Genomic DNA, 26,726 nt, shown 5'->3' on the forward strand with positions numbered 1-26,726 from the left:
CAGCCGGAATCCTCAATAACACATGGGAGCAATTTTGATCTATAAAATCAAAACTTCACAAATTTGATATGCACAAAAACTGTAATGTACACGAATGGGTTCTACGGAAATGGTTGAACATAATATACCCAAGCATCCTCATAATAATTGCTCGAAATGTACAAATTCATTGGTTAAACCAGCTGTTCCTATCGAATGTCTAGCCATTTTTCAAGCAGTGTCTGGTTGCTTTCCCATCAGCCGGAATCCTCAATAATACATGGGAGCAATTTTGATCTATAAAATCAAAACTTCACAAATTTCATATGCACAAAAACTGTAATGTACACGAATGGGTTCTACGGAAATGGTTGAACATAATATACCCAAGCATCCTCATAATAATTGCTCGAAATGTACAAATTCATTGGTTAAACCTGCTGTACCTATCGAATGTCAGCCACAAACTCACAACAGCTACCATGTCAGCAGTCAACCACTACGCCGTACCGCAAGCATGGTTTTAATGAGTACACGGTGTTTAGTTGTTCAATTTGTCGGTTTAATCAACTACTTGTTCAATAGAAAATAGCCGCCATTTACGGGCACGCAACTACATTTAGCATAACTTTATCCGGTTGCCCTTTTGGATGATATTGAGCGATAAGGTAGTGTCGTCGTGGCTATACCCCCGTACGGAAGCGTTACGCAAATGGGTGCTCTGGTGGGAAGTGTTTTTGTGCTGCTGTTTGCACTTACCATCGATACGACGACGGTTTCGAATTACGACCCGGAACTGAGTGAAGTTAAACTTTACTTCTTCTCACCGTGGGAAGTACCTTCTGAATGGATGGCAGCAGCTACTTAAGCCGTTTCCGATGGCTAATGTTGCGATTCGGTGTTTTTTGCTTCTTGCATTTCTCCTCCACGTTCAGATGGTTGAAGTACGAGCGGGACGTGGAAACGTTTGAGGCGCCACCACAGTTCGACCCACGAAGACAGCTGAAGGTGCTGATTCATGGGTGGAATGCGGACCGGAACCACATCTCGATGCTACCGATCCGGACGGCGTACTTGGTGCAGGATGCTCACAACCTACTCGTAGCCGATTGGTCCCATGTTGCCTACCTGCTCTATCCAACGGCTCGTGATCTAGCAGTGCCGGTGGCGAACCGTATCGGTAGCATGCTGGTACGGTTCATCGAGCGACTAGCCATCGACCACAGTCAGGTGCACGTTATCGGCCACAGTCTTGGGGCACATATAGCGGGTAGCGTGGGACGTTACTGCGGTGGAAAGTTATCGCGTGTGACGGCTCTCGATCCGGCCGGGCCACTGTTTGAGCTCGAGTCGAAAGATGCCGTCGGTCCCGATGTTGCCGGGTTCGTCGATGTGATCCACACCGATGGTCTCATGCTGGGGGAGGATATCATCCGTGGACATGCGGATTTTTTCCCCAACAGTGGCCTACCACCACAACCGGGCTGTGAAATACTCGACATCGTTACACTACGTACAGTATCCCGGACATCCGGTACACGCTCGGGGCACGCACGTTCTCCAGCTAACGTTTGGGGTTTTCGTTCCTTCCAGATGCCTGCAGCCATTGGCGTGCGACCGGATTCTTTGCGGAATCAATTCCGCTACCGGGGAGCTTTATTGCGTGTGCCTGCAGTCGGGAGGAAATTTCGCGAAAGGACGCTATCTGTCTACCGGATGTACGGGACACATCCTTGCGTGAGTGTGTTACAATGGGCGAAGCACTTGATCGTAGGTTAGTGCGGTGAAACAAAACTCCAATACAGCACCATTTTACTACCACTACACCAAATGTGTGTGTGTGTGTGTGTTTTCACATTTCAGTGCACGGGGAACATTTTTCACTCGTACATCGCGTGCGCCACCGTTCGGACTTGGCAATCACACAGCGAGCATGGATCCAACTTCTAAGATCTACCGACACGTGCTTGCGGAACGTTCGTTCGATTGACGTCGTCTGAGAAACCATGCAACCAGACACTCACTCCAGCCCGGATGGAGCGCGGGGGTCACTGGATTATTTCCGAAATAAGGAACACATTAACTTCACCCTCCTCAAAAAAGCTCCCCAACGCTCTCCCGAAGACGATGTTGCTAATGGAAGCATTATAAGCATGTCAGGCTATTTTCAAAGCTTAACAAGACATAATAGACTAAATTGACGCTATCAATGAATCTTCTCATGGCAGTAGCGTTTATGCAGGTATTCATCACCATGCTTGTTACATGGCACGGTTGCACTTCTCCTCCGCTGTAGGTATGGAAATTTTATCCCGAAGCTTTCAAAGCCGTCAAATAAATGATCAGTTGCGGGGAAGCTGGTTGGAATATCTTCTGTAATAAAACACCAAAATGAGACTACAAATTGAGCATAATTTATTCAAGAGCAGAATCAGGTTAAATGATGTAAATTTGTTAATTTTGCAAACTAAAATGTTCAGGAAAAGCTCTAGGAAATGTCATCCAGAAACGCAGTGTTATTGGTTATGTTATCAGTCATTGTAGATTAATAAAAAAATATTAAAAACTTGTAAAAGGTACTACTCCAATAAATGCTGTTTTGTTTAAAAAAATAAAATAAAAGTTTCCTATTCCTTTGTACTATTCTAGGGGAACCACGGCCCGGTGCATGAAGTTAAATTACGCCGGATCCACACGACAGGAGCGGGTATCAAATCCCATCCAGACGGCCCCCCTTAGCAAGAACTGAATATCCGATTACGTGGTGAAAATAAGTCTAGTAACCCAGAAATGACCGGCGTAATCTTAGAGGTCCTTAAGCCAAGAAGTCGAAGATTCCTTCGGGTGCCTTACATTATACCATTTACTTTAGTGACGTAGATAGAAAAAGCATATATAAACAATAAAATATTTTCTTTTCTTTGTTTGAAATCACTACAAAAATTTACAAAACAACACACAACACAACATGGGATGGGATATCCGGTTGTTGCTTCTTTATTCAATGTATTTTACAATTCCTTCGCACAATTACACTCACGCGGTACCTTTTTTGTGCATAGCTAAACGTCCCAAACCCCATAAAGACAGCCATCCTAAGTACGCACCATGATGCCCATAACAGCGCAAGCAAAAAACCATTTATATTGCCATGAGAACAACCATTTTCCGACTAATCTTAAAAGCAAATCCGGCAACAAGATTCGGTTCTAGGAATTGGTGCTTTACCGGTGCTGGACTGGTTCGTATGTGTGTCGACTGGGGGGGGGAGGTAAATATGCGGGTAATACCATTACCGGTGCGATGTAAAACTGTGATACATGTCGCCCTGGTCGCTCGCAATCGTTCATAGCTACCATCAGCCCAGGTTTCGGTGAGCTGAAGAAGCTTGTGTTGTTTCGGACCAATTTATGCATGGAAGTCCTGTTGGGCATTCGAACAAAAAAAAGAGGAACACACACAATATATCGTATACGTTTCATTTTATTCCATTCCTGTACCATGTACACACACACACACACATAAAAGCGACACAGTGTGGCACATGCCACGATCCTTACGATGTGCACACATTTTCCGTTCCCTTCACTAAATGGATCAAACATGAGAAAAGGAGACCACAGAGGCACAGACAATGAGCTGATTGCTCATCCCATTCAATACCATTTTGGGTACCCTGACGTGTGTAAATAGATAGCATGCCTTCGAACGGTATGCAACAATCATCAGTACAGCATTTCATTTAATTTTTGCTCCCACATTGAATGTGTTATTACGGTTTACAAAACACAAAATACATTTCTTAAAAATTGTACACATCTGATGTTTTGTAGGAAACCGAACATTTCATTTCACAACGCGAGGGATTTTCGCCCCGAACCCTGGCACGTGGGTGATGAATCAGGGAAGATTCATAACCGGTGGGTCAGCATAATCCTTCCACAGCAATGTTTCCGCCGTACGGTTTGTGGTGGTGGTGGTTGTGGTAGACAGCATCGGGGTACTGGTGCGTCTCAGTGCTAGGTTTCCGTATGCACGCAAAAGTTCTGCAATATAATTGATAGACCAAACATTAACACCTACGGTAAACGATTTCCTTTTTGCCTTTTAAGCTACTTGTAAGCTACTTAATGGAACAACCGTTTTAACGTCAACACCAATTACTTAGTACGGTGTTGGGCACAGATGTTACTAGTACCACGCATGCAGTAAGTGTTGATTGTGCCAAGCTCATGCGTAACAGGTTGCAGTGAGCTTAGGTAATTACGAGTAACTCTGTGAACTCCTTTGTCTGTTTAATACAAGTGCTTCATCAAGCAGTAATTGTTACCTTTGAGCTACAACATGAAGCAACAATGTATGCATTTGACTTACTACTTGTAGTTCTTCGCCATCGAACATCAGTTCTCCAAATAACCTCAAGCCATGCGTACATCAAACACATCAAACAAATCAGCGCTACACGCCACGGTGAAGGAAAATGCGTACCCTTTGCTACATAATACCTGATTGAGTACCGCAACCGCTGATCGGATCCTGATTCACTCGGCTCTTACGATGTCGTCGGAACATTTCTATCACAGCCTTCCTGTGGAGGGAGGTATGGGGTTTAGGAAACAAGCGCAAAAACTTAAGCTTGTTTGCTGGTGTACAGTGCACCAATCCATCACCTACCTAAAGTTCTGCCCACTAATACAGTACAGTATAAAGTTGATCCCAAAGTTGGTGATGAAGAATAAGTAGCAATAGTACTGTACCAGCACGGTAAGATACGAATGGCCCGTCTGAAAGCAAGAGAAGTGAAGGATAGACCACCCGGGTATGAGATCTTTTTATTTTTGCCTTTCCAAATTAATAACTGTCACCATGGAGGCACGTATTTGTGGACATACATCCTGACGGAGGACTTTCAGCTTTCTAAGCTGAGCTTTCTACCGATGTGCTTATTATACTGTTTTACACCCTTTCAACCAAACTCACCTCGACGAATGCACGAACGCGCATGACGTAGCTCGGCAGATTGAGACACACAAATACCGAGGACACGATGAGTAGCATTTTGGTGACCTTCATCTGGGAGTGCAGCATCCGGTTTTCTCCTACGTGTTTTTTTTTTGTTGGATGGCCAGGGACACATAGCGCCGCAAGAAGCAAAACAAAATGACAGGAAACAAATCGAGCATGTTAATGAATCGTGTGGTTCATACGAAACGGTTTTGGGGGGTTCTAGGAAAACATCATGCCATACTCATGCTGGAACGCCTCAGAATGCCATTACGTCCGTTGGGATGGGTTGAAAAGTATTGGAAGCTTAGCTGCCGTCGTATTTCTAAATTCGATGGTTTTCTATGGCCGGAGTAGAACCACAAATCAAGTCAATAGGAATGTAGCAAACGTTCAAACTGGACTGTGTCTGTCCAAACAAATGCACCGTGTACGTGCATCCAGACGGGACCCCGGAGGGGTTATGGATTGTGTACACATTCGGTTACCTTTTGGGCAGGGTCATGTTACGGCGCAAGCCAGCGAAACGCCACACGGTAAAGCTGGTCACGGAGTTCAGGACGACGATGATGGTGAACGGGACGACAAACACTATCACCGTATCGATGTAGTTGAAAATTTCCATTTGTGACTGTGAACGGATGGTATGTAAAGTGGACAGCTTGTTACGTATGACAGTGGTTTCCAAATGATAAACTCGAATATTTTATATATGTACATTTGTAACAATGCAGACATAATGAGAATTTCTCGGTATTTAATTATTTCCATAACCATGCAGGGGTTGGTATGCTGCGAAATGATTATATTTAATGAGATGAAATTAAGTATATTATACGGTACTAAATGAAAATTAATATGATATAATTTAACAAAGTTTTTCAACTATTCAACTATTTAATTTTTCAACGATTTTGGTTCGTTGTTCGAAGACGGTTGAAAACTTGTGGCAGTCCTTTTTTTAGAGTTTCAAATTGTTTTTTTTTTCAGTCTTCCAGACTTTCTAAGTCTTCAGTATGAACTTCATCTTCTTCGTATAGGCTTGGTGAACCAAGTCAAATTGTAACGGTCAGGATAGTAATTTGTTTCCAGGAAACTCGACCATTTGCTGTTACTGAATCTATGGCGTCCATCCTCCAGGTTCATCTACACTCTCTCTCTCTCTCTCTCTCTCTCTTTCTCTCTTTCTCTCCCACTATCTTTCTCGTTCTCTCTCTCCTGTTGGCCCAACGACCTCTTTGGTCGCACCAGTCATTTCTGGCTTATTAGAATTATTTTTACCACGTAGCTCAATAGTCATTCCTTGCCACGGGGGAGACGGTTCGCATGGGATCTTACACCCGGTTCTGCCGTGTGGACCGGCGCCGTTTACGCTCTACACTAGAATCTACTATAGACATCTGAATAATCACTCTTTGGACAGAGTTGAAACTCATTTAAAAAGTGGTTGTAAGATTGGAATTTTCTACTTACTCACTTTGAGATATTTCTTTCGAGTGATCCTTTGACTACTCTTTAAAGTTTCAACTCATTCACTCTCTGTACCGACCTTTTGCTTTTTAAATCACTCAATAAGAGTGCATGAGTAAGTTTAATCGATTTTACCTTTATCACGGCTGCTTAACGTACTACTTATGAGAATAGTCAGTCTTTAACTTGAGGCCTTTGAGGAGATAGTCACTCGAGAAGAAATAAGAAACTTCTTATTTTATTCAATTCAATGTATGGTCTACTATAGTTGGGAATAATTCTTTATTTATTTATTTATAATTCATGATTACGGCTTTAGCCGTACTGTCAACCTAAAAATGCGTAAGTGTACAAATTTCACAAGGCATTTCTTCGTAGTTGGGAATAATTATCGTGAAACAATTTATTCCTGTGGGAAATGTTTCACCCATTATCATCATACTCATAAATATTTGTTTGAAAATAGTTCCAATATTCAAAAAAAGTCACTCGTTTGTACATTACAATGAAAATGAAAAGAAAAACTACCTGCACCATTTCACTTCGATGGAATTCTTGGATCAAAAAATAAAAAATATCGCAAAACATTTCGACCTATGGCTCGCTTAATAATTGAACCCTGGCAGCTATGAATTATTCATCGTTTTTTAATTTTAATTCTTCGTCTCTAGTGCATAGGGATTGGCAATCTTGTACTTGTACCAAAAATTGAACCTATTCGGTGCGAAGTGAGTTTTGGAGTTGCTACGCTACGGAAAGATTGAAAATCCTCTCCTCGAAGTGGTTTCCGTTTCGTTGATAAACCACTCATATTTTCCACTTGCTGATATCGTAGAAGCGGCGAGATGCCTTCATCCTACGCATCTCGCATTCTCGTAGCCAGACCATCGTTGATTCCAGTTCAAGGGCCGGTCCAATGGCTAGTTCAGACACATACACACACACTCACACAAACCGAAGAGATTATCCAATTATTATCAGTTTTCCGACACGTAATATGGGAAGATCTCTTGCTGTAAATCATGTTCTGACTTCGTACCATCAGGTCATCGAGTGTTTTCACGATTCCACGTGCGCATTTTATGTGCGTTAGCCGAACCTTCCTTCGATGCTTAATAATCGATACCTAACAAAAGTCGGAAAGTAAAAATTAATGTTTTTTTTTTCATCCTCGTTTCTTGTCTTTACCGCCAGCATGAAATGTTTTTCTTTTTCTCCAGCTCAATTATGTATCTTTTTTTTTTGGTTTTGATGCGTTTCGTGTTTTATCCCTTATTTGCGGGAACTTTGCCCACACAATCAAAAAAAGGGTTTAAAAATAATAATGAAACAAGGTGAAAATGTTTGACAACCGTCGTCAGTTGTATTCGACCTTTTCCCAGTATGAATGCAGCATAAAATGGAGCTTGTTTTGGTACTTTGTTTTTTTTTTTCTTTATACGGTGTCCAGATTGACATCTGTTTGCTCTCCATCCTGTTCGAAAGATACGAAAACAGAGGCAGCTGTGTGATGCATTCATCAAAATATTTGCTCTTTAGCTTTATTTATGGAACAAAAGTTTGTGAATGCCGTTTTTTTTATTTTATTTTCGAGTGTTTTTTGATGAAGCTTTTCGTGTGTTACCTGGACGATAGCAATGGTCATGATGTGAATTATTATGAAAATTATCATATTCTACCAATTTCTTACTAAAACTGGCGCCAACTTACACAACAAAGGATGGTTTTGTTTTATGCAATTGAAAGACTTTGAAGTTTTAATTGAAATGACTTCTTTAAAAAAACCATTGAAGCCCAACAAACGAACAGCGAAACAATAAAATTCCAGTTGAATATGTAGCAGCAACATTTCTGTGTGAGGGAATCAATAAAAAAACGCAATATTGCTGTTCAATGTTTGAGCTCTTTCAATGAATTTTTTTTCGCAAACAAAAAAAAAATATCATCACCTAATGGACCAATGTATTTTAATCTTTCCCTTGGTGTGTGTGCTTGATGTGTTGCGCCTAGGGTTACAATAATCAGCTTAAAAAATTCCGAAAAGCTTCTACAGCAGCCGCTGCAAAAGCAGAATTTATTTCCCTTCGACATCGACTTTACCTTTTGTCCATGGAGCATTGCGCTCACGGTCGGTGTTTCGGAAAGTTCGGAAGCCGTGCTGGATGCTGTGCTGTTTGCGTTTCCCATTCACAGATCGCAGAACGAGCAGTGTGAAATTTTGGGGCCAGACAAGTGGCAACCGGTAACGCTCGCGACATGATCTAATATAATGCCCGAAATGTGTCCGCGTGTCTGTGTGTGGGTGTGAGAGTATTATTTTTTTTTGTTTTGTTTGTTAGTAGCACAGAAAAACAAGCTTTCCCACCTCAACCCCCGGGGTGATGATTAAAATAATGTACCTCAAGGTAAGAATCGGTTTGCTCACTGGCATGGTTACAAGGGAAAAGTACGGGCGTTGTAGCCCGTTTTGTTTTTTTTTTAAATAAACAAGCGGATGACAATTAACTTTTATTTAAATTCCATAATCCACATTGCTGATCAATTTCAGATCAGGAATTTATCCATTTCAAAACGGCTTCTATTGATTCGCACCGAAAATAAAGCACGCACCATTCATCATTCGTTACATTGTTGCGCATATACGGTAACCGCAACAGGACCACTCATCGATGCTGGATATCAATCGGTACCTATTAACAGTAGTGTCTGTTTTTCTTTTTGTGGGGAGGGAGAGGTTTAAATGGGCGAACAACACCCACATCATTCACGTGGTGAATTTTGTGTTTTGCTTTCACTGCACGAGAAGCCACCGAGCCACCGAGCGTACTTTAATTGTAATTTAATTCTGTTAACAGTTCGTCCCCGGCGCTCGGGTTGATTGCATTAAAACCGTTCCTCTCTTCTGCCGGATGTTATCTTCACTTATGGCAACCAAAGTCCGGAACACTTCTGTCCGGATGAATGGCGATCGAAATCAATCGCCCGTAGGGTAACATTCATTCTCCGTACTCTTTGGGTCACACTTGTTAATCCGATGACTGGCATCGGATGGATTGGGGTGGGGTCTTTTGTTAGACGCCGTGGAAATGTGTAGTTTCCAGAAAGCAGAAAAGGATTTTCAACACCATTCGGGATGTGTATAATTTGTGCTGCTAAGCTTCCCTCCCCCGGGCAGCAGTGCAAAAAAGATTAATGTTTATTCCATAGCTTAATGCTGCTGTTTTTGTTACTTACGAAAGACGAAAGAGTGTGAACGGGTTTCAGATATTTTGCACGACGCTGGGCCTCGATGGAGCAGTTGTTTGCCATTTGTTACATCATGTGTAAATCGTTGTAATCGCGTTAGATTGCAAAAATTTTCCAATATTCAACAGAAAGCAATGAATGGGCGTGGGTGAATATGTTTTGCCTGAAAGGAAGTCGGGCGCTACGTACCGTGTACTCCTTGCGCATATCGCAGATGGTGACATTGCTGCGCTCGGAGTATTGTGTGCCGGCGTAGAAGATGTACGGTACGCTATGCACACTGCCAACCATCGTGAGACAGGCGATGATAGTTTTCGCCCGCCGGACCGTACACCAGCTCTGCCGTTTCAGCGGATAGCGCACGACGATGAAACGCTCGAACGTGAAGGCTACCACGTACCAGACGGACAGGAAGCTGCTGACACCGCTCGTGTACGTGAACAGCTGGCAGTACGGTTCGCGTGTGTAGATGTGCACCTGAAAGAAGCTCAGCCAGGTGACGAACAGTCCCACCAGATAGCACGTGTCGCTGATGCCGAGCGCAGCCAGATAGTACGATGAGGAAAGCTTCTTTAGCTTCGTGTTGAAGAACACCAGCACGGATAGAATGTTCCCGATGCTGCCAACCACCACCAGCAGTGGCATGTAGTAGAAGTTGAGAAAATTGCCAATCAGCTCCATCACCACCTCCGTCTCGGTTAGGTTGAGGGCGGCCCCATCCGTCCCATCCATTGCGACCCGGGCGTCCGCCATCGGGGGCTGTACGGTACTTCCGTTTAGCATCACCCCGTTGGTAGCTCAACCGTCACTCACTCACTCACTCACTCACTCACTCACTCACTCACTCGCTCACTGATCGTCCTGCTGAAACGCACGCACGCACGCTTGCCTTACCGGCATTCCGGCAGGTGGCCGATCCGAACTACACTGCCAGCACAGCCGATCGTACCCGATCGTGTGTCCGAGATGATGATCAGTTCCACTACTACCGCGCACCATTTAGCACGATCACGATCAGCCACTCGGAAAGCGCGTGTTTGTGCTGCCAAATTCGAGTCCGGATTATCAGCAACTGAGGCGCACCATCGCACCGGGAATGTGTTAAATGAATAGATACGTTTCTCGTTCGTTCTCGGCTACGACACATTCGATGGGTTTCCCGTGCGGTATCGAGATGAACACTGGACAGTTTGGATAGCGAGAATGGTACGTTTCACAGCGCATGGTCAACATTTATCCCTACCATAAGATTTTCTGAAGAAAAAAAGATTCATCTGTACCAAAAGTTGGTTGACGAAAGCGAAGAGTCGTACGTTATTTACAAGGTTTTTTACAAAAAAGAATTGTTTTTATATTACAAAATAATATAAGCCTTTTTTTTTGGTAATTTATTAAAAATAACCTTATTCCATTTGTTTCTTTATTTTTCATGTATTGAAAATAATAAATTTACGAATCGTCCCGACCATTTTCGGATTTCAAATTTTTGTCATAATGAACACGGCACCGTTGGAAGGGATGATAATTATCAGTACTGCGCATAATCTACACTTCAACCCCACTACGGAATTTCCAGTACAAATTCATTCACACCACATGCGCTTTGTTCATTCATGCTTTTGGGCATTCAAGCGGTGAATCTTCAATGCAAAATTCTAGGAAGCCCTGAGACAGTTATGCTTTGCCCATTCGGGAAGGAAAACGCATCCGTTTCCGGAAGAATGATTTTTGTTGCCTCCGTTCAGTTTAATCCTTCGCCGTTACGTACGTCTGTGGTGAGATAAGGGACATTTCCTACAATTGTAGGAATATGACAAATTCCAGACAAAAATGCTTTTATCCTACCGTGCTATGTTTGATACATACGTTACATTCGTGATGATTTCCGAACGTGCTAATGTGCAACCCGGAATGGGGTTTTTTTAACGAGGTTGGTATTTATGTTGGGGTTTTTTGGGTTCGTCTTTTTTTTTTGTTTTCCTTTAAGTTCCTTCCCATGTAATCACGTTCGAATCGAAACAAATGTTTCATAATAATGTGCCGGTTTCCACATGAAATATTCTATTTAGCAAAATATGCAGTACGATACAAAGAATTTGCAATAAGCCTGAAACATGTGCGAGAAGGGGCAAAATGTCTGTCCTCGAAAAAAAAAATCCCGAATATTTTCTGCGAATGTATGTACTTTTGTTTTGTTAAAGTCTTTTGGAGGTGTTTTTTTTCTCGTTTTGATTCCCGAACTCTCGGCTCACCAAATCTTTGACCAAAAACTCAATCTCATTATCTATTGAAGTGCGGCACAAAAAGGCATAAGTTTGGGGGTCGGAAGTTTTGTTACATTTCTTTTCACCTTTGCCACATTTGTAGGTGATCTCAGGCGTGCTGCGTGAAAGCATTTATAGGAAATTCATCTTTTTCACATCTGCATTCTCGTTCCACGTACCGTCAATCCGATTACAGATTTTTGCTACAGACGGTCCCGTATAGATGGTTACAATTTTATCGGAACATTTTTGATGCTAGTTGCTTTATTTTTTCTGTTCTTCTTTTTGCGCTGGTCCTCTATGATATGCCACTCGCTTGAAGTGTTTAGATTACGTCGATGCTGGAAAAGGTGTTGGCTTTACCTTCTTGTTAGCGATCAATAAGTAGTGGTAGCATGTTGTGAAATGTATAAGTTATGTTTCTTTTTCTCCTTTTAATTATGACACGTGGCCATCGAAGTGTGAGGTAGTGACGTGACGTTTCATTTGTCTTTTTCGTTAAAGTTCATTAAGATGATTAGAAGGATTATATAGTTTTTTGCCCTTGCAAGTAAATTTTGTTGTTGTGTACTATTCTTAATGATAAATTTATATTTGAATTACGTTAAATAACATATTCTACTTTTATATACATATAAATCATATTTTCTGTAATCAAATTTATATAAAATCATGAACACCAATGTAAAACTGTGAAAAGAATAGTTTACAGTTTGCAAAAAGTGCTGTGAAAAGAATTCTATATCTACTTCAACATATTCTACTACAATTTGACCTTGTTAGATACAACGGTTGCTAAATTGAATATGTGATTAAGTACAATGAACTCAATTTATATAATACACATAAAGTGTTTAACTAAATTGTTGTACATGAAACTAACCTAAAACTAGTAAATAATAATAGACATGAAATGATTGTGAAAAATATAAGTAGGAACAGAAGAAGACCAAGGAGAGAGGCGATTAAACGTTTCTTTCCACCCAACTCGGACAGTATAAGGACTCTCTTTTAGCACTACAACCTCTGAAGAAACCTCTGAAGGCTGCCATTTATGGCATTTCTACACTATTTATTCCCTTAGCTGGATAATCGAGGCTTGCGTAAGTAGGTAAGAACGTACCAAAATGGAATTTAATAGCGGTAGTGTCCTTTCGATAACCGAAAACGAATTGAGAAAAACAGAATAAAATATACAACCAAAGTCCCCAGTGACAGAAGGAGACCCTTGGTTAACGTTGGGAATAGCATTGTCCGTTACGCGGCACCATCGTGGGGACGGACGCTTCTTCAGAAGGACGTTCACCGGACCACGGTTCAGAGGGCGCACCGCACAGGAGTTCTTCGAGTGGCCAGTGCCTTCCAAACGGTCTCCTACGATGCCGCTTGCGTGGTCGCAAGCACTATCCCGTTAGTCCTCCTCCTAGAGGAGGACATCCGCTGCCACGACGAAAAGGTAGCGAGGGGAAGTCCAGGACCAGACATACGAAAGCGGCAAAGGGAAGAGACCATGGGACGCTGGCAACAACAATGGACAGCCGGAGCGGGGCAGCCGAGATCGCCGGGGATGAGGACGAGGAGAATTATCCCGGACATTATGTCCTGGGTAAATCGCAAGCACGGAGAAATTGATTTTTATCTCTCTCAACTCTTTACAGGGCATGGGTTTCTCCGGAGCTACTTCGTCGACAAAGGCATCCTCGACGGCTCGCCAAACTGCCCGGTGTGTGAACACCAAGTGGAAGATGTCGACCACGTAATGTTCCACTGTCCACGGTTTGCTCGAACCCAACACGAGATGCAGCAGCAGAGCCACACCCGCTTGACGATAGAAAATCTTGCAGCGGAAATGTGTGCCAACAGCAACACATGGGAAGCAGTCCGGACCGCCGCAAGGACCATCTTCAGAAACCTCCAAGTGAGATGGAATGAGGAAAGTCCACCTACGGCTAGACGGAGACGACAACAACGACGGCGGAACACGGAACAAACGGGACAGCAACAGCTGCCGCCGTGACCGCACCAAAGGATGACGACAACGGAAGCAGCAGCAGCAGCAACGAGTAACCAGAGCAGCAGCAGGAGCTAGACCCCACCGGAAGTAGCGGCTACGGACGGGCGGAATTAAGCAGCAGCAGCGGAAGGAAGGCACGAAGCAGCAGCAGCAGCTGAGACAACTAGGACGAATGACGCAGTAGCAGCATTGGAAAGCAGCAGCGCGTCAACAGGATGGGTGCATCGCACAAACGTTCCTGCATGGAGTACTACGCACATCAAGCGCATCGGCAGGGTTCGGATCAGGTCGAGGAGTGGTTTAGTTAGGGTCCCATCGGCTGCCGGGTCCGCTTCACGGGCCCAGCGTCACGATGAATCCCACATAACCCATCTCGGAGGGATTGGTTTGTAGCCGCAAGCCGCCCTTCGAGGTGGGTACCTTTTGAAGGTTCCCTCCCCGTTAACAAAAAAAAAAAAAAAAAAAAAAAAAAAAAAAAAAAAAAAAAAAAAAAAAAAAAAGTCCCCAGTGATCTTCTATATTGCATCGTAAAGGAAAGGTAAAGAGTACAACGGTATCAATAAAATCAATGAGTAGGGCAACGATGATTGAGTGTGAAAGGACTAAAACCAAACAAACGACACCTAACCGCAGACAGTGTAGAGAAGCCACTGCTACTAAAGACTTTTACGGTGGGTGAACTTGGTTAAAGGTTTTTGCACCTGTTCGATACGGTCAATGTAGATGTTATCTGTAGGAGACCCGGCTAAAGGAGGAGCGTTTCAACAGTGAATTAATCTATGAACAGAAAACAGTTTTAAAGGCTAAACAAATCAAAAAGCTAATATTTTGAAAAGAGGCAACATTAAGGTAGAGAGTTTTCTCCTAAAAAAGACGGCAAAGGAGCATGCATATTAACATATTGTTAAAACGTTTTCGTCCAACGTTACGATGAAATAAATTAATTCCCGGTTTCAACAGTGTAATTTTTGTGTGCTTATCGTTTCACTTAAATTATTTTTTATTTAAGTGTATTAGTGTTTTGTTCAATTATTTTTAAATTTAATATTAATTAACTAAAAAACTTATCAAAAACTAGTTTTAATATGCAATTTGTAATAACGTACTCCTATACCGCATTTGTGATTTATTTAAGGGTTTATTTATCTTACGTTTGGTTCTGAATAATTTTAAGAATTGTTTTGTTTAATGTTTTCAAGCAATAATTTCCATATTATAACACTTCCCGGCGCAAAAGTAACACTTTTGAGGACATTTAAGCCAATTCCACAGAACAATAAGAACAATAGTTTCTGATGAAATCTCCTTAACGTGTCACAAGATGCCTTCCTATGATTTTCAGCGAAAGTGAAACGAATTTCACCGAGCAGTACAAATTGTATTGGGAATGTACGGCAAACATGTCCTCAACAAGAGCGCTAGAGTTTACATTGTTTGCAAATCATGTACAGCAACACTCAAAATGTTCCTTTATGTGAATACAGGCTTTTTTCAGCTCAATTGGTAAAGTAGAAACCATTTCTAGATTCTTTTCAACTTGCACTGGAATGTGTAGAATCTTTCCATCTTGCACAAGCTTGCACAAGGAATAGATGAATGTTCAAAGCTTTCTCCACTTTTGCTAACATGCGAAGCTTTCCTAACGTGACCGATGTGTGAGGCGAGACAGCAAAAGTTGAAAGAATTCCACATCTACCTGATCACATTCCAGTTCAACATGTAAAGAATTGAAAAATTTTACCTTAGAAAAAACTTTTTTACAGTTCTAGATAATTCTTTAACAAGTTGATAGTAGTTGATCTGTCGAGGTAGCTTTGTGAAATTCTTGACACTTTCTGGATTATGTTCCAAAGTTACTGTTGTTGTCTTTATCGCTTAAAAAGATTTTTATTAAAAAGGATTTTTTTGTCTTTGTAAAAAAGAAGCTTATTTTAAACATTTAAACATAAGCAAGCTTTTTCGATTTACACTTCCAGAAGAAGAAGAGTTGAACTTGAAACAAAATCCAACCTCCTACTTGCTTGTGGAACTCGAAAACCCTGTACCATGTAAGAAACTATAAAAAAATAGATAAAACTGTGCTTAAAATAATAATTATTTAAAATGTACGAAGGACATAAAACTCTTTAAAAATAATTGAACTTAAAGTAAAAACTATCGCTTCCTCAATGTCATCTCAATATCATACTTACTTACTTACCAATCGGGACATCCAAATGTCGTTCCCCTTCATCATTGTTTCAATTTTCGGATATAATTTGTGGCTACTAATTTGTGTGTTATGATTTAATCAATCTCACCAAGCTTTTATGTTTTGAATGTGTAAAAAATAAATAAATACTGATGTATATTTTATACCATCCGCTTTGCAGCATTATATACACCGTTTTGTAATGTGTCACCCACTTACTAAGAACCCTTTAAACAACTTTCCGCACACGGTTTCGGCACACTTAAAATATCACCCCGCCAATATTACCAGCACCAGCCATCTGTTTTCGTGTTGTGCAACTAGTTTGGCATATTTAACTGAGCCTTGGCTGGTGCCCAAGACGACCACAGCCCACAGAGCTTGGCTACTACTTAATGAAGTTTGTAATTTCATAGTCGGTAAGCTCCCGCCACGTTGCCATCTCGGCGTTGTCCTGTATGGTCGTAGTGTTCCGTCGCATCTTCGAACCATTCGAGCGTAGGACGAACTCTGTTTGGATAAAACCATCGACACACAGCCATGTAGACAACATTATCAAATCATTTCCCTTCGGTTTGGTTTGGAAAACGTGTGATTGCATTACCTGTGACCTGGGTACCGGAGGTATGCTCGAGATTTATTTGCCGCTGGGTACGCTTTTGAAACATGCCAAAAATCGCTTTCCTGTGAATGGGTAAGGATGAAGATAGTTAAGACATTTAACCGAGCGAAACCGGATGGATCCGGGAAAACCCCTTCGGCCGCACACACTTACCGAAAGTTCTGGCCACTGACGCAGTACAGTATGAAGTTGATGCCGAAGTTCGTCATGAAAAATAGTTGACAACAGTTCTGCACCAGATATATGTTCATGTTCGTGTGTTCCGTCTAGAGAAAATAGAGAATCACGTCAAATTCTTGGACAATCATCGTTCGAAAGGGGTCATGGGGCGGCAAAATGCTAATGTATGAAACATCCCCAGTAAACGCCAGTGGAATTAATTAGAAACGTTTGCTGTGTTTACCATCGGAACGGATTGATAACCAATTAAGGCTCTGCGGATGTTTATCAGCGATAGATCTATCTAAATTGCCAAGTAACACATGTTAATTTACACTTCAAAGGCTTAATGGAAAAACTTTGATCTGTTTACTGCGCAACTTTTCCACACCGGCATTTTGCGTTCTGCGGAACCCTTTTGTCAGGTTTGTTTGCCTTCTCTGTTGTTTCGTTTCATGGAACATTCATGCTTACCTCCAGATAGATCTTTACGCGAACAATGTAGCTTGGTAGGTTGAGGCAAACGAACACGGTCGAAACGATAAGCAGCATTTTGGTAACCTTTATTTGGGAATTCGCAACCCGGCTACGACCTGCAAGGGAAGCGAAAACAACGGTCGCTGTTACGACATATAATGTTCATTTTGTCCAGAAGGCCAAAGAATGTGACCCAAACTATCAACCGCAACTATCAACAAACAAACGAACATTCCCATGTTTGGTCCCGCCGCGTACCATGGATGGGGAACGTGCCGACCCATTCCCGGACCACATACTTACTGAGTAGCTGTATCTGCTGGACGGGGACGGTACCATTGCCATACAGTTGGTTGCTCGATATGTTCAGCTGTCGGCGGGATTCGCGCACGTTCGCACCGTAACTATAACAAGGAAGGATATGGCGTGTCATTCGATGATTTTCGCGTCCGGGTTCGCGATCCTTTCAAACCGATTTCTCCAAATCGTGTGCATCATACGTACCTTCTCGGTATCGTCATCGTGCGTCTAATGCTGGCAAACTTCCACACCGTCAGGGCGGTGATCGTGTTCAGTACGACAATTATCGTAAACGGTACCACAAACACCAGTATAAAGTCGAGAAAGTTGAACATCGTTGCCTGATCCTGCCATCCAGGAAAGCGGAACAAAAACAAACGAAATGAAACTTTGGTTATGCAGTCGAATGTTATGCAGCTTGTTATGTACCATGTGTGTAGTTATATTTGCCCGAAAATGCGTAGAATGTTACCGATTTAAAAAGGACTCCCGTTAGGAAGATTAAAGCTTCTATTTATTGCTGTTTTCCGGAAACGATATACGAATTACGAATGCATTTTTATTACATATTTAGCTTTCATTACATTTCACCGCACATGGAAACCATTTCTGTTCCATCCTATCTTATAGGAAAATATTACATTTTATAGCGATCATGCTTGCGAAACGGAATGCCCTGGCAGTAAATGGAATTTTTGGTTGAGCACATAATTTCATCATAAATATTAATGTACGTCAAGAAAAGTTTTCATCAGAACATCAGCTCAGCAATGTAATCTAAAGTTTAGCTTTTGCTGCTGCAAATAATTATAAAATGTCGACCAGTCATTTGTAATGCTACACAGAGCAAAACGAAACAAAACCGGAGGCACACAAAGCCCTAGGCGCGGTCCATTGTTTGGCATTGGAATTAATTTGTTACCACCTTTGACGAGCGAATGACAGACGGTCCGGCACACAGTGTTTCGGTTTGTTAAACAAATCCGATCACAATGGCTTACGTAGCAGTCAATTGCGTGGGAAAAATGGTTTATTTTAGTGATATTTAAGAAGTATTTATCATGAATTTTATTATCAACTAATAATCGTGTTTATCATACCTCAAGAATTGATGATAAAAATGAACAGTAACCGGTATGTTAAGCTTAAATACTTAAATATATTTTTACGAAACAACGTGAAACTATGAAAGCTAAATGATAGTTTGGAGAATAAGTTTCTGTAGTGTCGTAAGTGTAGGTTAGCGTATAAGCGTATAGTGTAAGCGTTAGATGTAAGTATATGCATGTATGTATTAGACTAAGAATAAAGAGTCAGTCGATAAATAGCACTCGAACGAGCAACACCTAACTCCATAATAGTTGGCGACGAGGAAAAAGCAAACGAAAAGTCAAATATTAGTCATGTCGTTAATCGGAGAAATTGAACCATTTGTCATGGGCGAAAGCATCAGGGAGTACTTGGAACGTATTGATATTTTTTTCCAAGTTAACGAGGTGGAAGATTCAAAGAAAACAGTGATGTTGTTAACGTTGGGAGGAGCATCGCTGTATAGCCTCATATCAAAGATGGTGTTGCCTGAACAGCCAAAGACGCTAAACTACGAGAAGCTGTGCATTAAGCTGCAAGAGCAATTGGAACAGAAAGTCAACGTAGTGGCGGAACGGTTCAACTTTAGAAACTGTCTACAAAAAGATAGTTCTGTTGCGGAGTACATCGTGGAACTGAAATCGCTCGCACAATCGTGTAAATTCACGTGCTGTCTAAAGGAAAGCTTGCGAGATCAATTAGTAGTTGGTGTCCGAGATGAAGGACTAAGGAAACGTCTTCTTCGAGAGTCCGAGTTAACATTCGAGAGTGCAGAAAATATCGCCAGAACATGGGAAGCTGCGGATGAACAAAACGAAACATTTACATCGAAAGAGAAACCGAGGGAAATGGCGGTGATTAAGTGTGCGCCAAAACGAAGCGTCGGTCCAAAAGTGCACTACCACCGTGGGAACAGTACACCTTTACATCAACAGAGCTACACGCATAAGCAGGAGAGCAAGCAGCAGCAGCAGCAGCAGCAGCAGCAGCAGCAGCAGCAGCAGCAGTGTTACAGATGTGGAAGATCGCATAATCCACAGACATGTCCTGCGCGTATGTGGCAGTGTTTCAACTGTAAGAAGTATGGTCATGTGTCGTCGTGTTGCCGAAGTACGAACGTGCATAGTTTGCGAGCGGAACCGAAGGATGTGTCGCTAACACGCATATTAGAAGAGAATACGATCAGTAATCCAGAAGTGTGCGTTTTAAATATCAACGGTGTAGACATTGCGTTTGAGATAGACTGTGGTGCGTGTAATACGGTAATACCGGAGAGAGTGTATCGGAAAGAGTTTGCTAATGTCGAATTAGAACAAACACATTTGCGTTTTATTACGGCATCGGGTCAACGTCTGACACCGTTAGGAAAAATATGCGTAAACGTAGCGATAAAAAGTAAAACGGTCCGTCTAGAAGTCAACGTAATTAAAACAGAAAATAACGGTAATCCTTTACTAGGTCGTGATGCGTTGGATATATTATTTCCGGATTGGCGAAAAGGTTTTAAATTAAATCAAATCGAAGCGGACAAATGGCTTGGAGACATGAAAAAAATGTTTCCGAATCTAACAAACGGAAATAACAAGGAAACGATAGAAGGGTTTGAAGCCAGTTTAGTGTTAAAACCTAATTTTACCCCAATTTTCCATAAAGCGTATTCAGTGCCGTTCGCATTAATAGAAAAAGTTGAAGCCAACCTAGATAAATTAGTGAATGACGGTATACTAGTACCAATACGTACATCAGCGTGGGCGAGCCCTATAGTGGTTGTAGGAAAAAGTGATGGCTCAGTACGTATCTGTTTGGATGGAAAAGCTACGATAAATAAATATCTTACGGTAGAACATTACCCATTACCGAGGATTGATGATATTTTGGCGAAAATTGCAAATTGGACAGTTTTTTGCAAAATAGACCTAACAGGAGCGTACTTGCAAGTAAAGTTATCAGAAAATTCGCAAAATATTTGTACTATAAATACGCATAAAGGGCTATACAAGTACACTAGAATGCCATTTGGAGTACAGTCTGCGCCTGCAATATTTCAAACAATAGTAGATCAAATATTGTTAAAGACTAAAGGCATTGCGTATATGGACGACATACTCGTGGGCGGAGAAAATGAAAAACAATGCATGGAGAATGTATGCGAAGTTTTAAAAAGGCTGGAATTGCATAAAGTAAAGATAAACGAAAAGAAGTCGGAATTTTTTAAAACAGAAATAGAGTACCTAGGCTACAAAATATCAAAGAACGGAATAACACCAAATGAGTCAAAAGTAAAAGCGATTATTGAAGCACCGGTACCATCAGATGTGATGCAATTACAAGCGTATCTAGGCATGATAAATTATTACAGCAGGTTTTTGCCAAATCTAGCAACAATATTGAGTCCGATGTATGAACTTCTACGCAAAGACAAAAAATATGTATGGTCAAAGGAATGTCAGGAATCATTCGAAAAAGCGAAATCAATGTTAGTAGATAACAACGTTTTAGTACCATTTGATCCTAAAAAACCTGTTATTTTAGCAGTAGATGCAAGTCCTTACGGTTTAGGTGCAGTTTTGTCTCATGAAATTGGAGGGGTAGAAAAACCTATATATTTTGCTTCAACAACTCTTTCTCAAGCACAGAGAAATTACGCACAGGTTCATAAGGAAGCATTAGCCGTTGTTTTCGGTGTCCAAAAGTTTCATAAATACATTTACGGAATCAAATTCAAACTGGTAACAGATAACTCAGGCGTCAAAGAAATATTCAAACCGTCAAGAACAACTTCGTCTATAGCAGTAGCTAGGCTGAGCCGATGGGCATTGTTATTAGCCAATTATGAATATGTGATAGAGCATAGGCCAGGAAAATGTATGGGTCACGTGGATGGGTTAAGTAGATTACCTTTGGCAGAAATTTTAGAGATAGATGAGGAGTTCACACAATTAAATGCGATTTCGTCTTCCTCAATTATCGATATTGAGTTGGTCAAACAATTCCAAAAGTCAGATAGTATTTTGCAAAAAGTCTACAAAAATGTTAAGTATGGATGGTCGAACAATGTGAAATGGGAGTTGAAAGATTATGCTAAAGTTAGTAACAGTTTAGCAATAGAAGATGGAGTATTATTTTTTAACGATCGAGTAGTGATACCAGATAAGCTGAAAGATAAAATAGTCAGTCTATTCCATGAAAACCATGATGGTTTGGTAAGAATGAAAATGTCAGCTAGGAAACTCGTGTGGTGGAAAAATATGGATAGAGATTTTGAGCAGTATATAAAAGCATGTCAAGTCTGTCAGTGTAGACAAATCGTACCAAAAGAAATAGTCGCAACCAAATGGTTGCAATGTACGCGTCCGTTTCAAAGAGTGCATATAGATTTTTTCTTTTTTGAAAATAGTACGTTATTTATAATAGTCGATAGTTTTTCCAAGTTCATGGAAGTAAAAATTATGAAAAGTACTAAGGCAGAAAATGTTATAGAGATGCTAGAAATATTTTTTGCATATTTTGGGTTACCAGAGGAAATCGTGTCAGATAATGGTCCTCCATTTAGTTCAGAAAAGTTTTTGTCGTTCTTAAGAGCAAAAGGTATAAAAGTGAGTAAGTCCCCGCCGTACCACCCACAGTCAAACGGGTTGGCCGAGAGAGCGGTTAGGACAGTAAAAGATAGTCTAAAAAAGTATTTGTTGGATACAAGATTAAAACCATTAAGTCTACAAAGGAAGCTGAATCACTTTCTAATCAGTTATAGAAATAGTCCATGTACTGTAACTAAAGTCACGCCGTCGGAGAGAGTATTTTGCTACGTACCACACACATTAATAACAAAAGTAAATCCTATAAAAGGACACGAAAGACAAATCTTAACTAAGGTAGAATCAAGAAGGCAAGTTCCAATGATAACAAATCATGATCAGTATGAAGAAGAGGAAGAAGTGTATTACAAAAATCACTTTAAGGAACATATGAGATGGATTCCAGCAATAGTCAAAAAGAAAATAAGTGGTCTAAGATACTTAATAAGTCTGAATGGAGTAATACGCATGGTGCATAAAAACCAAATAAGGAAAAAGGATAGTAGGATGAGTAAGAATGTAATTGTAGTACCAACAAATGTAAATATTTCACATAAAAGGAAAAGGAGTGAATCAAGTCCTCCACCGTTAAGACGATCGAAAAGACTGGAAGGACAACCAAGATTAAAGTATCCTAGATAGAAAGTAAACTTCGTTTAAGGGGGAGAATGTAGTGTCGTAAGTGTAGGTTAGCGTATAAGCGTATAGTGTAAGCGTTAGATGTAAGTATATGCATGTATGTATTAGACTAAGAATAAAGAGTCAGTCGATAAATAGCACTCGAACGAGCAACACCTAACTCCATAATAGTTTCTAATTAAGTTTTTTAGTAAAAAAGTATTAATTTCTAATTCAAAATTAGCAATAGTTCAATTGAGGTGAGGTGGCTTTGGTGGTGTAAATGATAAAGGCGGCAGTCTCCAAACGACAGCACCGGCGATCAAATCCCATCCAGACCGAAACCACATATCAAAAACTATGTATTCTGCTACGAGTATATAATAAAATCAAGGAAAACAAGAAATAACACGAAAGACCTTTTGAGGTTGTAGTGCCACTAGGGTCGCTTAGTATAAAATATACAACAAGCTACCATTAAAGTTAATTTCTACTAAAGTCTGTAATTACATTGATGCGATCCATTTTGGCCAGAGTGAAAGAAACGATTTTGGAACGATCGATAAAACTTATGTTTTATGGCGTTATATACAACGAAAAAATGAACATTCATTTTAAAAATAGTTAAAAAAGAACAAAACAGTAGTTTTAAAACATTTTGATAAATTTCATCTGTTATCAGTGTTTTATCTGTTTGTCCCTATAAACAAAAAAATTTAATTTTCGTACACTTGATAGTTTTGCTTTTCTTAATAAATTTTGATTCTAATTTTTATATAAATGCATCGCTGATTTGACACCCACAACATGGGCAGGAACAAAATAAAGGTTTAGGAAATTAAGTTACTTCAAAAGTATTGTGGATCTGAACCAAAATCTTGGGTCAAAATGAAAAACAAGCAGAAGTTAAGTTAGGAAACATTTTTTTTCAAAATCTTTCCTTATCATTCTCGGAAGCAACCTCTTGGTAATTATGGTAGTTATGCTTAAAAATGGTAATTATGACGTTTTAAAAAAAAAATCCTTTTATTTTTTAGGATATAAGAAAAAAGGTCTAGTTTTTCATAAGTCAGGATAATAATTTATCATCATTTCAAAGTAACCGTACTGGGGTGGGTATGCTTACACTTGTTCATTACAATCAGCGACCTTTTTTGCTTGCCATTTGACACCAGATTAGTTATTTACTGCCGGTCAAACAGAACAACATCTTTGTTTCGGAACATTTAATTGAGGGTAAATGAATCTGTGACCCGGCCAGTGAGAAAGCGTTCCAAAAAAAAGGGATTTAATTCTTGCGTCAAAGAACAATTCGACAGAACAAACAACCAAACCCTTCGAACGGAAAGTCAGACGAACAAAAGGGACGTTGTGGGGCTCTTACGGTTTACATGAAAATAGGTTTTCATTTTCCTTTGGTTTTGTTACTCAGCCCACCGGAAGCAATTATCCTGCACGCCGAATGAACACAACGTACAGCAGCCAGCAAATCCCTCAGACAGCCCAGTAAACCCTTTTCGGTAAACAATTGCTCACCTACACACATCGTGACGTGCTCGCCTTGTGCTAAGAAAAACATGCGAGCACTTTTCTTTTGTGTGTTGGAATGTGCCTGAAACAATGGAAAAAGCCATTGCCATTGCATGGTATGGCGCCGGAAGCACCACTAACTGGAACCAATGTACATACATACACTGTTCACAGGGCACTTTTCCCCCTCAAACAAAAAAAAAAACGCAAACAATTGAGCCAATTGTCCTGGCCCCAAACACAACGACGTCCTAACGATGGCTGGCACTACATGCACTACTCACTACTACTCACTTTGTACTCTTGCACTATATCGCAGATGGTGTCATTCATGGAGGCGGAGAACTGTGGTGAGGCGAAGAAAAAGATCGGCAAGCTGATGAAAATGCCAGCGATTGTCAGGGCGAAGATAACGATCTTTGCGCGCCGTACCGTACACATGGTTTGGCGCTTAAGCGGATACAGCACCGCAATGAAACGCTCGACGGTGAACGCGACCACAAACCAGACGGACAGGAAGCAGCACAGCGAGCTGGAAAAGGTGAAGAATCGGCAGCAAATTTCCTGGATGTAGATTTTCAAATCGACCAAATTAAGCCACGCAACGAACTGGCCGATCAGGTAGAAGGTATCACTCAGCCCGAGCGCCGCGAGATAGTACGAGGAGGAAAGTTTGCGTAGTTTGGTTTTGAAAAATACCAGCACCGACAGTACGTTACCGATGCTACCGAACAGTACGAGGGCCGGTACGTAGTAGAAGTTGATCACGCTTAACACTTCCGCATAGTAGACGAACGTTTGCTGGTCAAATTCAAGCACCGGTGACAAGGTGCCCGTATCCCCGGGTAGTGAGTGGACGGTTGTTTGCTGATAGTGGACGGAAGATTCGTTCACACCGAGCGGTATGCCAGCGGGCGTACTGACCGTCGTCCGGTCCATTGGTGGTATCTCCATGTAGGGGCCGTAAGTGGCAGTCATCAGCAGCACACCAACCGTAGGTACGCTCATTAGTAACGCCTTATCCGCGTTGAACGAACTGTCGGAATCGTCCAAACTGCTAGCATTTTGGCGACTAGCCAGTAGCAACATCTGCTGACCGGTACGCCCGTAATTGTAATCCTCTCGCAGGGCGGTCCCACTAAGATGATCCCCACCAGCGGCACTAAACATCGTGAACGCCACACTAGACTATCCTTTCAGCAGCGTGTATAATCCTTGCTTCGTACGACCATAGTAAGGGGTACCGTATGCTTTAACATTCTTACTTTCACGTGAACAAACGGTACCACCAGTACCATGCTTATAAGCTTCAGAATTCTCACTATATTAACACATTTGTTTTAGTAAAATTTTTTGCCTTTTTTGATGAAATAATTTTTTTATACAATTTTAGCCTTTTTATGAAAAAAAAAAAATATTTTTTTTTGCACCAACAACACTGTCAACTGCCTTCTTTTTATTAAAATTTATTTCCTTTTCTTTTGCTGTAAGCTTTCAACACTAACACACACACACACGGTTCGAAATGGTCAGAATACCGACGGGTCTCGACCGAGTTCCGTTTCGTAATTCCGAATGTCGATTCACAAACACTGGCGCATACACGTTCGCCGTTTACGATTTCCAATAGCTGACTGACGAATGTTGGCCTACGGACGCTATTCCAACTTCAACAAGGAATTCATGAACTACCGACATCGATCGTTCGGTACACGAACCCGAGAGTTTCGCCAAGTTCATTCATTCAAACCTCATTTATCGCACGAGAGTGGGGATACATACCGCCAAAAGCGCACAGTTCTAAGCACACGGACGAAGGATGTCTTGGCGGATTGGCAACGAATAGCTTAAAGCAAACGTGTCGTCAATTTGTCGCACATTTCCCGTTTTCTGGGAAATAGATAAGCTACTGACACTTTAAACTACCAGCGGCTGGTCCTCCAACACGCAGAGATGCTTTAGAAAAATCACGCACTGTTTTAGAACGGTGGAATTAAATGAGACGCTTATGAGGAGCGTACAATGCGGTGGTGTCTAAAGTGGGCTAAAGTGTTTTCATATTTTTGTAATTAAAATTATTTTCATCACTAATATGTAACATTCACGGGGTTGTGATTTTATCTGCCAAGAGGCTTTATTTTCCGGTTGAAGTCTGTTCAAAGTGTGGTTGCGTTTTATCGTTTTACCA

General features: G+C 41.1%; 3 protein-coding genes across 4 annotated transcripts; 1 reads left to right on the plus strand and 2 right to left on the minus strand.

Annotated features, from left to right (window-relative positions):
* Positions 1-7: 7 nt before the first annotated feature.
* On the plus strand, positions 8-2,554 carry LOC125770004 (endothelial lipase). Its single transcript, XM_049439142.1, has 4 exons — positions 8-807; positions 915-1,492; positions 1,573-1,753; positions 1,843-2,554. The coding sequence occupies exons 1-4, from the start codon at positions 692-694 to the stop codon at positions 1,967-1,969; spliced, it is 1,002 nt and encodes a 333-aa protein (XP_049295099.1). The 5' UTR covers positions 8-691; the 3' UTR covers positions 1,970-2,554.
* An 890-nt stretch (positions 2,555-3,444) lies between these two features.
* LOC125770002 (neuropeptides capa receptor-like) lies at positions 3,445-11,001 on the minus strand. 2 transcript variants are annotated; one of them, XM_049439137.1, is made up of 7 exons: positions 9,889-11,001; positions 5,472-5,614; positions 5,228-5,325; positions 4,960-5,078; positions 4,654-4,763; positions 4,485-4,567; positions 3,445-4,025 (listed from the first exon to the last, which is right to left on the minus strand). In XM_049439137.1, exons 1-7 carry the CDS (start codon positions 10,480-10,482, stop codon positions 3,880-3,882), a joined length of 1,293 nt encoding a protein of 430 aa, XP_049295094.1. In that variant the 5' UTR covers positions 10,483-11,001; the 3' UTR covers positions 3,445-3,879. The 2 variants fall into 2 exon arrangements, with proteins under 2 accessions (XP_049295094.1, XP_049295095.1); XM_049439138.1 differs by having other exon boundaries at positions 3,935-4,025; positions 4,468-4,567.
* Positions 11,002-16,282: 5,281 nt separating this feature from the next.
* On the minus strand, positions 16,283-26,342 carry LOC125769998 (growth hormone secretagogue receptor type 1-like). Its single transcript, XM_049439128.1, has 7 exons — positions 24,833-26,342; positions 17,931-18,073; positions 17,730-17,830; positions 17,424-17,542; positions 16,944-17,056; positions 16,773-16,852; positions 16,283-16,678 (listed from the first exon to the last, which is right to left on the minus strand). The coding sequence occupies exons 1-7, from the start codon at positions 25,706-25,708 to the stop codon at positions 16,557-16,559; spliced, it is 1,554 nt and encodes a 517-aa protein (XP_049295085.1). The 5' UTR covers positions 25,709-26,342; the 3' UTR covers positions 16,283-16,556.
* Between the last annotated feature and the right edge of the window lie 384 nt (positions 26,343-26,726).

This window comes from Anopheles funestus, chromosome 3RL (assembly GCF_943734845.2).
Source record: "Anopheles funestus chromosome 3RL, idAnoFuneDA-416_04, whole genome shotgun sequence".
Lineage (NCBI taxonomy): Eukaryota > Metazoa > Arthropoda > Insecta > Diptera > Culicidae > Anopheles > Anopheles funestus.

What these genes read in the sequence shown, in the direction of transcription:
- LOC125770004 (XM_049439142.1), top strand. Translation starts at nt 692, where the DNA reads ATGGGTGCTCTGGTGGGAAGTGTTTTTGTGCTGCTGTTTGCACTTACC. An exon ending in ACTCGACATCGTTACACTAC is followed by an intron (nt 1,493 to 1,572) that starts GTACAGTATCCC and finishes CGTTCCTTCCAG; the next exon opens with ATGCCTGCAGCCATTGGCGT. An exon ending in GGCGAAGCACTTGATCGTAG is followed by an intron (nt 1,754 to 1,842) that starts GTTAGTGCGGTG and finishes TTCACATTTCAG; the next exon opens with TGCACGGGGAACATTTTTCA.
- LOC125770002 (XM_049439137.1), bottom strand. Translation starts at nt 10,482, where the DNA reads ATGCTAAACGGAAGTACCGTACAGCCCCCGATGGCGGACGCCCGGGTC. An exon ending in ATTAGTGGGCAGAACTTTAG is followed by an intron (nt 4,568 to 4,653) that starts GTAGGTGATGGA and finishes CTCCCTCCACAG; the next exon opens with GAAGGCTGTGATAGAAATGT. An exon ending in CGGTTGCGGTACTCAATCAG is followed by an intron (nt 4,026 to 4,484) that starts GTATTATGTAGC and finishes ATTATATTGCAG; the next exon opens with AACTTTTGCGTGCATACGGA.
- LOC125769998 (XM_049439128.1), bottom strand. Translation starts at nt 25,708, where the DNA reads ATGTTTAGTGCCGCTGGTGGGGATCATCTTAGTGGGACCGCCCTGCGA. An exon ending in ACGATGACGATACCGAGAAG is followed by an intron (nt 17,831 to 17,930) that starts GTACGTATGATG and finishes TCCTTGTTATAG; the next exon opens with TTACGGTGCGAACGTGCGCG. An exon ending in GCGTAAAGATCTATCTGGAG is followed by an intron (nt 17,057 to 17,423) that starts GTAAGCATGAAT and finishes TATTTTCTCTAG; the next exon opens with ACGGAACACACGAACATGAA.